Genomic DNA, 14,758 nt, shown 5'->3' on the forward strand with positions numbered 1-14,758 from the left:
TTAAATGATAGAAAACAGACATGGTTCAATTTGCACGTCCGGTACAATGTCCTTATTGCCTCGATCTAGACCTTCGACTCCGCCCGCTCCACTGAGTTGAGTTTTGGCTGCTTCTTGTCTGGCATCATGACATGCAACAGCGATTTCCTCAGTTGAACAAAGGATTAGCCAATCAGCACCGAGGGGGACTAACAATTAGCCAATCAGCACCAAGGGGGACTGATGATTAGCCAATCAGCTCCAAGAAACAGAGCAACAGGGACTGGCGATTAGCCAATCAGCACCAAGAAACGGAGCAAGACGGACTGACGACGAGCCAATCAGCACCAAGGGGAACTGATGATTAGCAAATCAGTAATAATTTTGTAGTAATAATTTTTGGCCCTTCATAGGAAAGAATCTGGTCATATGCTGCCTTCAAGACACCTTGGAACTCGGGAAGGGGGGGGGCAAAAAACGAGCTCCGACTTCCACGGAGGTTGTCGAGGTCGAAATTACAGGTGGGAAATGATGGTATCAGAGGTCAGGTTTGTCATCAAAGTGTTTGTTGAGCTAATGGTGTCATTATGCAATATGTGTTTATATTGTTTATATTTCACTCTGAATACAGCGACAGAGTACTACAGGGATGACGTATTTTTGTAGTCGGAAGGCAGAAGGCCCGGACTTCCTGGAGCTTATACGGGCAACATTCAATGGCCGTTCACACCAGAAGCACTCTCTTTTCCTCAGCACCTGGCAGCTCGGGTGCTGCGCGCTGCACGCTGCACGCTTGGAAAATAGAACAGAAGCTGAAGCTATTGCTGAAGCACACGTGCAGCATGGCTCGGTCTCGCCTGATAACAAGGATGCTGAAATGAAACTGTCTTTACGCTGCGCAGCTTCAGAGCAGCTTCAGAGTAGCTTTGGCGTATGATGTGTTCGGGCTGTAAGAATGGGGATTTCACTTAAATGCATCAAATAAGGTCTGTGGTTAATAACAAAAGTTTATGCGAGTGGTAATTTGGGTTCAGCAGGATCATCTTCACGAACGTCAATCACTTTTATACCCTTTGAAGCATGTTCTAAAGATCGTGTTAAAAAAAGTACGCATTTACGTTTCAAAAGTCATCAAATTGATTCACGTTTGTGAAGATTATCCTGCTGAACCAAAATTACCGCTCCCATAAACCTTTGTTAACCACAGAGCTTATTTTATGCTCACGACTTTTCGCATTAAGATCCAGGAAGTCCGGGACTTCCGCCTTCCATGCTACTTCTGGACTCATTCCTGCGGTGCTCTATATGTTGAATTCAACAGCTATTTTACTAATGAAATTAGCTAACTGTGTATGTTTCTTTGTAAGCAAATTGTATTTGACAAACTGCATATGATGAACAGAAATATATATGAACAGAATTATATAATCACGTTTTCTTTTTTAACAGATTACTCATACTTTGAACACTCTAGTCCACTGTGATACTCTGTATGTTTTTTAACCCTGTGTTAGACACAGCATGAAGCAATGCCATCGGAAGTTGGAAATCTCGAGGTGAAACTTCCAAGTTCCGACTTGTCTTGAACGCAGCAATAATGCTCATACACTGTGTGTGTGTTTAGTGTCTGTGTGTGCGCGCCTCACCTGGGACCCCCTGCTGGTGGTGCTGTAGGTGCTGGGTCGTCGTTTGGGCCAAGGGGGCAGCATGGCCCCCAGCCCCCCGCTGTAGGTGCGCCCCCCCACCCCCTCCAGCACGTCGCCCGGGACGCTGTACTCGTCGTCGGCCATCTCTCCCTCCGAGCCGCGGCTCCTCAGACGGAAGTTAAAGATGGAGGACACCTGACTGCTCCGACGAGTCCGCGCAGAGAAGGAGCGAGAGAGGAGGGGATGGAGGGGCTGCAGAGAGGAGGAGAAAAAAACTATAAGATGGAGGCTTTCACGTGATGTAACACCCTCTGGCGGCCATGTTGGGAGGTCCTCAGCTCTGTGAACAGCTTACTGTTGTTGCCTTCAAGTGGAAGTCGTGAACACGTGTTTACGAGTTGGGAAGTCATGTACACGACATGCTTGGCATTGAAGTGGTCAAGTTGTGAGCATGCTCAGTTGACTAGAAGAAGTTGACTAGGCTAACTGTAACTAGTGATCAGCTAACTACATGAATGCAGGACATGTAGAGGCATAATGACAAAGATAACTGTACCTGCTGATCAGCTAACTATAACACGAAAACACGCTCGTCTCCTCGTCCTCACCTTTCCCCCGTCCGGCGCTTCCAGGTGCAGCAGCTTCTCCGCTGATAGGTTCCCATCCATGTCAGTCACGCCCCCCATCACATGGCTCCTCCTCCGTTCCTCCCCGTTGTCCAATGGGAAGGGAGAGAGTTCTGGTGACATCATCGAGTCAGAGTCCAGAAGTTTCTGGGAAGCGACCTAAGAGCAGTAGATACAGCAGGGTAGGATCCAGTCAACAAAATGAAAGATACATAGGGGCATACATTAAACCAATCGACAGTTTCAACACCTGTTAATTAGAAATGGATTAATTAAAAGCATGAAGAAAAAAAACGATTACAACAGGTAGTTCCGAACAAGCAATCTGATCGTTCGCCGACGTAGTGGCTAAATCTGTACTGAATGAATGTTCATTCACCAGATACCTTGGAAAAGATTGAGGTAACAAAGCCGTTTTTGTCTATTTGTTTGGGAATGTATTCCGTTTGGGAAATCACGATCTTTATAAAGCAAGCTGGCTGGCTCTGACTCAACAGGGACCAGTTCTCGTCTCTTGTTGCTAGGTCGTTACTCAAGGTCTGTCTATTTGCTGGAGTAGTAAACTAGGTCTCATTGCATAGGAGGCTCCTGGACGTGATTCATTGTTTTCCAGTTATTAGTCAGACCATGTATTTCCAGGAAAACAGAGATAACACTCGCAAAAACTTGAGAGTGAATTGCCCCACATTATGAATACATGAAATACATTTGATTTTGTTGTTAACCGTTGTATGATCACAATACTAATTACACTGGAGGGTGTTCTTAGCGTCCTTCTTGGCCCTTCACTGAAGGACCTCGGTGCTGCTGCATCACTGTTGAGGGTAAAGAACACCCTCGTGTGTCAACGAGGGCAAAATGACAGCTGTGAAAAGAGATGTGGGGTTCGCTTTCATAACTCTCTCCATCTCTTGCACTGTTTGTGCAATCTTCCCAAACCTACAAAACCTACTGTCTAAGTCACTGAGCTGGCTAACTGCCGGTCGAGGGCTGTTCACATGTGTTCTGGGTGGAAAAGGCGCATGCCTGGAAATGAAAAGGGCGGATCGTGAAAACATCACCTGACGTCAGCTTAGCAGCTGCTAGTTCAGCGATCAGCTGGTCAGCATCCTCTAGCAGACAATACATTGTGGTGCAAAAAGCAAAGTCTTACCATGATATTTCCAATACACGTTGGGTATAATCCATACTGCCTTTATGATCGCGGTTACAGTAACGTCAAGTCACTGATTACAACATCCTATTTCTCCACCACCACCTTCACTTCATCCATATTTGTTGCTATGGGAGACGGCCTCGGTCTGCGATTGCTCGGCTGTAAAAAGCGGTTGACGTAAACCATGGTGATCTGAAACCTTGCTGAAGTATTTTGATTTATTGACCTGCTGCTCTTTCTTGAGTCTCTCCATGGCGATCTGGAACTCTCTTTCTTTCTGCCAGGCCTCGGCGATGGTGGCCTGGTTCTGCTCCTCGTAGGCCATGGCCACCACAGCCAGGATGAGGTTGACCAGGTAGAAGGAGCCCAGGAAGATCACAACCACGAAGAACACCATGTAGGTCTTACCAGCCGAACGCAGCGTCTGCAGGGGCGAGCACGCACACACACACACACACACACACACGCAGACACACACACACACAGACACACACACAGGCAGACACACACACGCACACACACACACACACACACAGACACGCAGACACAGACACACACACAGACACGCACACACACACACCTCCTCATGTAAAGCAGACATGATTATTTCTTTATATTTTCATCAAGCAGTAGTCACCACGGCGTGGGGGGGGGGGGGGGGGTGCTTGTGCGTACTATGAAATCCTGCAGATCCTGCAGGCGGCACTGCAAGAGCGCACACAGACACACACAGAGAGAACACACACATAAACACATCCACGCATGCACACGCGCATGTGCACACACACACACACACCTGGTGATAGAGGTTCTCCCAGTAGTCCTGGGTCATGAGGCGGAACAGAGAGAGGAAGGCCCAGCCGAAGCTGTCGAAGCTGGTGTAGCCGTAGTTTGGGTTCCTCCCTGCCTTCAGACAGTCAAACCCATCTGGACACTTCCTGAAACACACACACACACACACACACACACACACACACACACGGCCCGTCAAACAAGCTGTCGCACCTCAGCCGTGTGAGGCAAAGTTACGCCGTGGTGTTGGAGGCTGGAGTCTTCCTACCTTGGATACCCTATAAGCCCCCACCATATCCAACACAATGCTAAGTAACTCCTTATTGAAACATGCATTTTAATACGTCAATAAACTATTTCTAGTAGCTACTGATATTACGGTACAGCCGCCAATGTAAATCTAATAACAAAAGTTCTGCATAGCAGATAAAACAAGAATAACAGTAACAGCAGTCAATGCTAATATGACAGCACGATGCTAAGTAGCTCTCCAAGCATTACGCTAACATAAATCCATTTTAATATAGTAGCTACAAATTGCCAAATATTGATGATACAAGCATTGTGGTAACAATTGATAATGTAATGATACGCAGCTGCTCATCAAAAAGTGACGGTAACAACAGTCCATTTTAATCTGATTTTAATCACAACGCTAAGAAGCTGCTGATACAAACAATACGGTAAGATACATCCATTTGAATGAAATACAAAATGCCAAGTGGCTGATGATTGAAACATTACGTAAGAGCAGTCAATTTTAATGCAATAGAACATTCTGAGCAGCTGATGATCCAAGCATTACGGTAAGAACAGTTAAGGTTCACCTGCTGTTAAGTAGTAGATATTCTAAACATTACGGTAAGCAGAGCTGATTGAGTCAACACACTGAGAGGAAGGAGAGGAAGAGGAGGAGAGATACACTGAGGATGAGGTCATGGGATGCACACACACACACACAAGTCATCTTGATGCCAGACTGACACCATCCCCGAGCAAGGCCACTGCATCACACACACACACACACCATGTGAGTGAGTGTGTGTGTGTGTGTGTGTGTGTGTGTGTGTGTGTGTGTGTGTGTGTCGTTCATTCCTCCACGCCAATCCATCTCATGGCAAGTGAGTCAACATGGTGGCATGTGATGGGGGAGTGGATGTGAAGTGTGTGTGATGGGCTGACTGAGTGCGTGTCCGCGCCTGTGTGTGTGTGTGTGTGTGTGTGTGTGTGTGTAGGTGTGTAGGTGCGTCCGTGTGTGTGTGTGTGTGTGTGTGTGTGTAGGTGTGTAGGTGCGTCCGTGTGTGTGTGTGTGTGTGTGTGTGTGTGTGTGTGTGTGTGTGTGTGTAGGTGTGTAGGTGCGTCCGTGTGTGTGTGTGTGTGTGTGTGTGTGTGTGTGTGTGTGTGTGTAGGTGCGTCCGTGTGTGTGTGTGTGTGTGTGTGTGTGTGTGTAGGTGTGTAGGTGCCTCCGTGCGTGTCTGTGTGTGTGTGTGTGTGTGTGTGTGTGTGTGTGTGTGTAGGGGTGTAGGTGCATCCGTGCGTGTGTGATACACACAGGTTTGGAAAACACGGAAAGAAAGTATGGTGAGAGAAAAGAGAGAGGTACAGAAAAGTGTTGAGTGCATGATATGTGTGTGTGTGTGTGTGTGTGTGTGTGTGTGTGTGTGTGTGTGGTGACAGAGTGTGCAAGCCAGAGCAGTTATCTCTCACACACACCTCTGTGTGTGTGTGTGTGTGTGTGTGTGTGTGTGTGTGTGTGCCTGCCTGCCTGCCTGTGTGTGTGTGTGTGTGTGCCTGCCTGTGTGTGTTATCTCTCACACACACCTCTGTGTGTTAGTGTGTGTGTGTGTGTCTGCCTGTGTGTGTGTGTTATCTGTCACACAAACCGCTGTCTGTGTTAATGGAAGGACGCCACTTCAGACCCCCCACTCGCACACTGAGGGGCCCCCTCAGACCGCACTTACACACCTCTCTCTCTCACACACACACACACACACACACACACACACACACACACACACACACACACATTTACTATACTAGTTCCATATGAGACAATGAGAGAGAGAGAAACCTCAGTCCATCTGGTCCAACCAAATTATAACAAAACAAAAAGAAAACTAGTATGATCGCACCGCAGATATATGCCTCCGCCAACAAGTGAGCAGTCAACATGCATGTCTGTCCAGACTTTGACATTTGAGCCAAATGTGAAGAATTTTCATCAAGGTGTTACTGAGCTTTAACTCATTCACCGCCAGTTTAGGACTGCCAATATTTAGCACAGGCCAAAGATTTTCATAATTGTTGGTCATCTTTCAAGACCCACAGTAAATTATCTATTAGCACCAGAGTGATTTGCAATACCTCAAAATGAAGATGTACGTCTCTGGGTTCACCAGGAAAAAAAAAGTGAGCTTTTAGCATGTTCTGTACTCTACTTATAGCCATTTATATACACCCTGTTTTCACCCAAAATGTCTCTCTGAGAAAAGAAATTGCAGAAAATGGCATTTATGTACAGCACACAATATCATGCAGAACTCGCTCTCAATTCTTTTATTTTGAACTGTATTGACATCAGACATGTAAATATTATTCATTATGACACAAATGACAAAAAAATATATATATATATATATATATGAAGTGCTTTTTTTACATTCAACAATACAGTTTGCTCAGTGTGAGTGAGTGTACAGACAGACACACAGACAGACAGACAGACAGACACACAGACACACACACAGACAGACACACACACACACACACACACACACACACACACACACACACACACACACACACACACACACACACACACACACACACACAGAGAGAGAGAGTTCTGTCCACAGCTGCAGCTAGATTGCACCTCCTTCCCCCTCCTTCCCCATCAGCGTTTTGCCTCCTCTGCTGCTCGTTTTCCTCCTCTCGTTCGGGCTGGGAGTGGGACGAATGCTGCGACACGAGTCACACGACACAGGAACGGGTCCGCGGCTTGGCTTTGGGACCAGGCGCTGCTGGAACCGGATCGATCATGTTCGTCACGGGTTTGACTAGGCAATCCAGGTTCGCCCTGCAGCAAGGCAGCAGTGCAGCGCGTCGAGAGGCGTTTCAACGGCGTTTTTTCCTCTGTACAAGGAAGCGCGTTTCTCTGTTTTTCCTCATTTCCTCCTTCTTTCTCGTTTCAAACAACAGCTGCGGTATGTGTTTGATAACGTGCTGTCGGCTTGACTTTGAGGTTAGGGACATGTGTCTGTGTCACAGGCTGGGTAAGTGTTTCAACTACGCGCTGCACTCATAAAAACAAAAACACGTCAAACACGTCTTTGGCGTGGATGGCTATTTCTGATAAGACGTCAAAGACGTCTTTGGCGGTGAATGAGTTAAAATGGCGTTCGTGAGGTCACAGTGACCTTGACCTTTGACCACCGAAATGTAATCAGTTCATCCTTGAGTCCAAGTGGACGTTTGAGCCAAATTGGATGAAATTCTGTCAAGGCGTTCCTGAGATATCGTGTTAACAATCATGATGAAACGAGCGGTCGTGAGGTCACAGTGACCTTGAACTTTGACCACCGACCACCAAAATCTAATCAGTTCATCCTTGCGTCCAAGTCGACATTTGAGCCAAATTGGAAGAATTTCCGTCAAGCCGTTCCTGAGATATCGGGTTAACAAACTTTGGAATGGCATTTTTGAGGTCACAGTGACCTTGAAATTTTACCTTTGACCGCCAAAATCTAATCAGTTCATCCTTGAGTCCAAGTCAATGTTTGAGGAAAATTTGAATAAATTCTGTCAAGCGGTTCCTCTGATATCGCGTTAACGAACATTGGATGGACGTACGGACATACGTACGTATGTTCAGCTCACAAACAGATCTGGCAACCCAGAGAGGAGTGGCTGTGTTCAGCTCACAAACAGATCTGGCAACCCAGAGAGGAGTGTCTGTGTTCAGCTCACAGACAGACCTCGCAACCCAGAGAGGAGTGGCTGTGTTCAGCTCACAGACAGACCTCGCAACCCAGAGAGGAGTGGCTGTGTTCAGCTCACAAACAGATCTGGCAACCCAGAGAGGATTGTCTGTGTTCAGCTCACAGGCAGACCTGGCAACCCAGAGAGGAGCGTATGTTTTCAGTTTGCTCACACGCAGACCTGGCAACCTCAGTCTGCTCACAGGCAGACCTGGCAACCCAGAGATGAGCGGCTGTGTTCAGTCTGCTCACAGGCGTGTCACACTCAAATGCCTCCGTCGCTGCGAAACAACAACAACGCTAGCTAGCAAGCTAGCAACCTACATGCTGGAAATGCTGGAAAGATTTGGATTGTGCAATAAAGAAGACCGTCTTGGTACTTCCGGTGGATGGTTGTAAAGATCACTGACCATTTCTTTCCCGCTATACCAGAATGAGAGTGAGTTGAGCCAGCTCCCTCCATCAACATCTAGACACTTATCTTAGTACCTGCTCCCTCTATCAACATCTAGACACTTATCTTAGTACCTGCTCCCTCCATCAACATCTAGACACTTATCTTAGTACCTGCTCCCTCCATCAACATCTAGACACTTATCTTAGTACCTGCTCCCTCCATCAACATCTAGACACTTATCTTAGTACCTGCTCCCTCATCAACATCTAGACACTTATCTTAGTACCTGCTCCCTCCATCAACATCTAGACACTTATCTTAGTACCTGCTCCATCCATCAACATCTAGACACTTATCTTAGTACCTGCTCCCTCTATCAACATCTAGACACTTATCTTAGTACCTGCTCTCTCCGTCAACATCTATAGACACTTATCTTAGTACCTGCTCTCTCTGTCAACATCTATAGACACTTATCTTAGTACCTGCTCTCTCCGTCAACATCTATAGACACTTATCTTAGTACCTGCTCTCTCTGTCAACATCTAGACACTTATCTTAGTACCTGCTCTCCGTCAACATCTAGACACTTATCTTAGTACCTGCTCCCTCATCAACATCTAGACACTTATCTTAGTACCTGCTCCCTCCATCAACATCTAGACACTTATCTTAGTACCTGCTCCCTCCATCAACATCTAGACACTTATCTTAGTACCTGCTCCCTCCATCAACATCTAGACACTTATCTTAGTACATGCTCCCTCCATCAACATCTAGACACTTATCTTAGTACCTGCTCCCTCCATCAACATCTAGACACTTATCTTAGTACCTGCTCCCTCCATCAACATCTAGACACTTATCTTAGTACCTGCTCCCTCCATCAACATCTAGACACTTATCTTAGTACCTGCTCCCTCTATCAACATCTAGACACTTATCTTAGTACCTGCTCTCTCCGTCAACATCTATAGACACTTATCTTAGTACCTGCTCTCTCCGTCAACATCTAGACACTTATCTTAGTACCTGCTCCCTCATCAACATCTAGACACTTATCTTAGTACCTGCTCCCTCCAACATCTAGACACTTATCTTAGTACCTGCTCCCTCCATCAACATCTAGACACTTATCTTAGTACCTGCTCCCTCCATCAACATCTAGACACTTATCTTAGTACCTGCTCCCTCCATCAACATCTAGACACTTATCTTAGTACCTGCTCCCTCATCAACATCTAGACACTTATCTTAGTACCTGCTCCCTCCATCAACATCTAGACACTTATCTTAGTACCTGCTCCATCCATCAACATCTAGACACTTATCTTAGTACCTGCTCCCTCTATCAACATCTAGACACTTATCTTAGTACCTGCTCTCTCCGTCAACATCTAGACACTTATCTTAGTACCTGCTCCCTCTATCAACATCTAGACACTTATCTTAGTACCTGCTCTCTCCGTCAACATCTATAGACACTTATCTTAGTACCTGCTCTCTCCGTCAACATCTAGACACTTATCTTAGTACCTGCTCCCTCATCAACATCTAGACACTTATCTTAGTACCTGCTCCCTCCAACATCTAGACACTTATCTTAGTACCTGCTCCCTCCATCAACATCTAGACACTTATCTTAGTACCTGCTCCCTCCAACATCTAGACACTTATCTTAGTACCTGCTCCCTCCATCAACATCTAGACACTTATCTTAGTACCTGCTCTCCGTCAACATCTAGACACTTATCTTAGTACCTGCTCTCTCCGTCAACATCTAGACACTTATCTTAGTACCTGCTCCCTCATCAACATCTAGACACTTATCTTAGTACCTGCTCCCTCCATCAACATCTAGACACTTATCTTAGTACCTGCTCCCTCCATCAACATCTAGACACTTATCTTAGTACCTGCTCCCTCCATCAACATCTAGACACTTATCTTAGTACCTGCTCCCTCTATCAACATCTAGACACTTATCTTAGTACCTGCTCTCTCCGTCAACATCTATAGACACTTATCTTAGTACCTGCTCTCTCCGTCAACATCTAGACACTTATCTTAGTACCTGCTCCATCATCAACATCTAGACACTTATCTTAGTACCTGCTCCCTCATCAACATCTAGACACTTATCTTAGTACCTGCTCCCTCCATCAACATCTAGACACTTATCTTAGTACCTGCTCCCTCCATCAACATCTAGACACTTATCTTAGTACCTGCTCCCTCTATCAACATCTAGACACTTATCTTAGTACCTGCTCTCTCCGTCAACATCTATAGACACTTATCTTAGTACCTGCTCTCTCCGTCAACATCTAGACACTTATCTTAGTACCTGCTCCCTCATCAACATCTAGACACTTATCTTAGTACCTGCTCCCTCATCAACATCTAGACACTTATCTTAGTACCTGCTCTCTCTGTCAACATCTATAGACACTTATCTTAGTACCTGCTCTCTCCGTCAACATCTAGACACTTATCTTAGTACCTGCTCCCTCATCAACATCTAGACACGTATCTTAGTACCTGCTCCCTCCATCAACATCTAGACACTTATCTTAGAGAGAGAGAGTATGACATAATGTACACTACAGAATGATTCAAAGACAAACAAACATGATTGGGCTATTCTGGGAGCTATCCTGGGAATGTTTTGTGTGTGTGTGTGTGTGTGTGTGTGTGTGTGTGTGTGTGTGTGTGCGTGCGTGCGTGTGTGCCTGCCTTATGTCTGTGTGTGTGCGCGCACACGTGCATGTGTATGCTTAATATCTGTGTGTTTACTTCTGTGTTCTCTCTGCCATTCCATTTTGTTTCCTATGACCTCTTACACACACACACACACACAAACACACACAAACACACACAGGTGGGAGGAAGTAAGTACATAGCATCGCTATAGCAACCGTCTCCCGTGGGAGATTGTTTTGTGCCACCTCTCTCAGGAGACGCAGTGTGTGTGTGTTTGTGTGTGTGTCTGTGAACTTTCCATGTTATTCACCAGACCTCTCTCTTTCTCTCTCTCCCTCTGTCTCCCCCGCCCTCTCTCTCCCTCTGTCTCCCCCACCCTCTCTCTCCCTCTGTCTCCCCCACCCTCTCTCTCCCTCTGTCTCCCCTGCCCTCTCTCTCTCTCCCTCTGTCTCCCCTGCCCTCTCTCTCCCTCTGTCCCCCCCACCCTCTCTCTTTCTCTCTCTCCCTCTGTCTCCCCCGCCCTCTCTCTCCCTCTGTCTCCCCCACCCTCTCTCTCTCTCCCTCTGTCTCCCCCGCCCTCTCTCTCCCTCTGTCTCCCCCTCCCTCTCTCTCCCTCTGTCTCCCCCGCCCTCTCTCTCCCCCGCCCTCTCTCTCCCTCTGTCTCCCCCGCCCTCTCTCTCCCTCTGTCCCCCCCTCCCTCTCTCTCCCTCTGTCTCCCCCGCCCTCTCTCTCCCTCTGTCTCCCCCTCCCTCTTTCTCTCTCTCCCTCTGTCTCCCCCGCCCTCTCTCTCCCTCTGTCTCCCCCGCCCTCTCTCTCCCTCTGTCCCCCCCTCCCTCTCTCTCCCTCTGTCTCCCCCTCCCTCTTTCTCTCTCTCCCTCTGTCTCCCCCTCCCTCTTTCTCTCTCTCCCTCTGTCTCCCCCGCCCTCTCTCTCCCTCTGTCTCCCCCACCCTCTCTCTCTCTCTCCTTCTGTCTCCCCCGCCCTCTCTCTCCCTCTGTCTCCCCCACCCTCTCTCTCTCTCTCCTTCTGTCTCCCTCTGTCTCCCTCTGTCTCCCTCTGTCTCCCCCGCCCTCTCTCTCCCTCTGTCTCCCCCACCCTCTCTCTCTCTCTCCTTCTGTCTCCCTCTCTCTCCCTCTGTCTCCCTCTGTCTCCCCCGCCCTCTCTCTCCCTCTGTCTCCCCCGCCCGCCCTCTCTCTCCCTCTGTCTCCCCCGCCCTCTCTCTCCCTCTGTCTCCCCCGCCCGCCCTCTCTCTCCCTCTGTCTCCCCCGCCCTCTCTCTCCCTCTGTCTCCCCCGCCCGCCCTCTCTCTCCCTCTCTCTCCCCCACCCTCTCTCTCTCTCTCCCTCTGTCTCCCCCGCCCTCTCTCTCCCTCTGTCTCCCCCACCCTCTCTCTCTCTCTCCATCTGTCTCCCCCGCCCTCTCTCTCCCTCTGTCCCCCCCTCCCTCTCTCTCCCTCTGTCTCCCCCGCCCTCTCTCTCCCTCTGTCTCCCCCACCCCCTCTCTCTCTCTCCTTCTGTCTCCCCCGCCCTCTCTCTCCCTCTGTCTCCCTCTGTCTCCCCCGCCCTCTCTCTCCCTCTGTCTCCCCCACCCTCTCTCTCTCTCTCCATCTGTCTCCCCCGCCCTCTCTCTCCCTCTGTCTCCCCCGCCCTCTCTCTCCCTCTGTCTCCCCTGCCCTCTGTCTCCCCCTCCCTCTCTCTCCCTCTGTCTCCCTCTCTCTCTCTCTCCCTCTGTCTCCCCCACCCTCTCTCTCCCTCTCTCTCCCCCGCCCTCTCTCTCTCTCTCCCTCTCTCTCCCCCGCCCTCTCTCTCCCTCTGTCTCCCCCACCCTCTCTCTCCCTCTGTCTCCCCCACCCTCTCTCTCTCTCTCCTTCTGTCTCCCCCGCCCTCTCTCTCCCTCTCTCTCCCCCACCCTCTCTCTCTCTCTCCCTCTGTCTCCCCCGCCCTCTCTCTCCCTCTGTCTCCCCCACCCTCTCTCTCTCTCTCCATCTGTCTCCCCCGCCCTCTCTCTCCCTCTGTCCCCCCCTCCCTCTCTCTCCCTCTGTCTCCCCCGCCCTCTCTCTCCCTCTGTCTCCCCCGCCCTCTCTCTCCCTCTGTCTCCCCCACCCTCTCTCTCTCTCTCCTTCTGTCTCCCCCGCCCTCTCTCTCCCTCTGTCTCCCCCGCCCTCTCTCTCCCTCTGTCTCCCCCACCCTCTCTCTCTCTCTCCATCTGTCTCCCCCGCCCTCTCTCTCCCTCTGTCCCCCCCTCCCTCTCTCTCCCTCTGTCTCCCCCGCCCTCTCTCTCCCTCTGTCTCCCCCACCCTCTCTCTCTCTCTCCATCTGTCTCCCCCGCCCTCTCTCTCCCTCTGTCCCCCCCTCCCTCTCTCTCCCTCTGTCTCCCCCGCCCTCTCTCTCCCTCTGTCCCCCCCTCCCTCTCTCTCCCTCTGTCTCCCCCGCCCTCTCTCTCCCTCTGTCTCCCCCGCCCTCTCTCTCCCTCTGTCTCCCCCGCCCTCTCTCTCCCTCTGTCTCCCCCACCCTCTCTCTCTCTCTCCTTCTGTCTCCCCCGCCCTCTCTCTCCCTCTGTCCCCCCCCTCCCTCTGTCTCCCCCGCCCTCTCTCTCCCTCTGTCTCCCCTGCCCTCTCTCTCCCTCTGTCTCCCCCGCCCTCTCTCTCCCTCTGTCTCCCCCGCCCTCTCTCTCCCTCTCTCTCCCCTGCCCTCTCTCTCCCTCTGTCTCCCCCGCCCTCTCTCTCCCTCTGTCTCCCCCGCCCTCTCTCTCCCTCTGTCTCCCCCGCCCTCTCTCTCCCTCTGTCTCCCCCACCCTCTCTCTCTCTCTCCTTCTGTCTCCCCCGCCCTCTCTCTCCCTCTGTCTCCCCCGCCCTCTCTCTCCCTCTCTCTCCCCTGCCCTCTCTCTCCCTCTGTCTCCCCCACCCTCTCTCTCTCTCTCCTTCTGTCTCCCCCGCCCTCTCTCTCCCTCTGTCTCCCCCGCCCTCTCTCTCCCTCTCTCTCCCCTGCCCTCTCTCTCCCTCTGTCTCCCCCGCCCGCCCTCTCTCTCCCTCTGTCTCCCCCGCCCTCTCTCTCCCTCTCTCTCCCCTGCCCTCTCTCTCCCTCTGTCTCCCCCGCCCTCTCTCTCCCTCTGTCTCCCCCGCCCTCTCTCTCCCTCTGTCTCCCCCACCCTCTCTCTCTCTCTCCTTCTGTCTCCCCCGCCCTCTCTCTCCCTCTGTCTCCCCCACCCTCTCTCTCTCTCTCCTTCTGTCTCCCCCGCCCTCTCTCTCCCTCTGTCTCCCCTGCCCTCTCTCTCCCTCTGAACAGCTATAAGGCTATTTATAATGTTTAGTCATATTAAATGTATCTTAGCCCGAGCAGAGAGGTTGAGGGGATCTCAGTGTTTCCATGAGAAAATCCCTCTGGCTCTGGCTGGCAGCTCAACTATCTGCTAGCAACACACACACACACACACACACACACACACACACACACACAAGACCGCAGCATCTGGCCACACCAACGCT

At 50.0% G+C, this 14,758-nt stretch overlaps 1 protein-coding gene across 1 annotated transcript in view; it reads right to left on the reverse strand.

Moving 5' to 3' along the window:
• LOC310798312 (sodium channel protein type 5 subunit alpha-like) overlaps window positions 1–5,188 on the reverse strand; it is a gene marked incomplete at both ends in the record, with an annotated part of 197,485 nt that extends 192,297 nt beyond the window's left edge. Inside the window, 5 exons of the mRNA XM_083660822.1 lie at window positions 1,626–1,877; window positions 2,234–2,410; window positions 3,634–3,831; window positions 4,204–4,345; window positions 5,184–5,188. Coding sequence (XP_083516948.1) covers window positions 1,626–1,877; window positions 2,234–2,410; window positions 3,634–3,831; window positions 4,204–4,345; window positions 5,184–5,188 — 774 coding nt within the window. The remainder of the gene's footprint in view (window positions 1–1,625; window positions 1,878–2,233; window positions 2,411–3,633; window positions 3,832–4,203; window positions 4,346–5,183) is intronic.
• Between the last annotated feature and the right edge of the window lie 9,570 nt (window positions 5,189–14,758).

Source organism: Poromitra crassiceps (assembly GCF_964638095.1).
Source record: "Poromitra crassiceps genome assembly, chromosome: 2".
NCBI lineage: Eukaryota > Metazoa > Chordata > Actinopteri > Beryciformes > Melamphaidae > Poromitra > Poromitra crassiceps.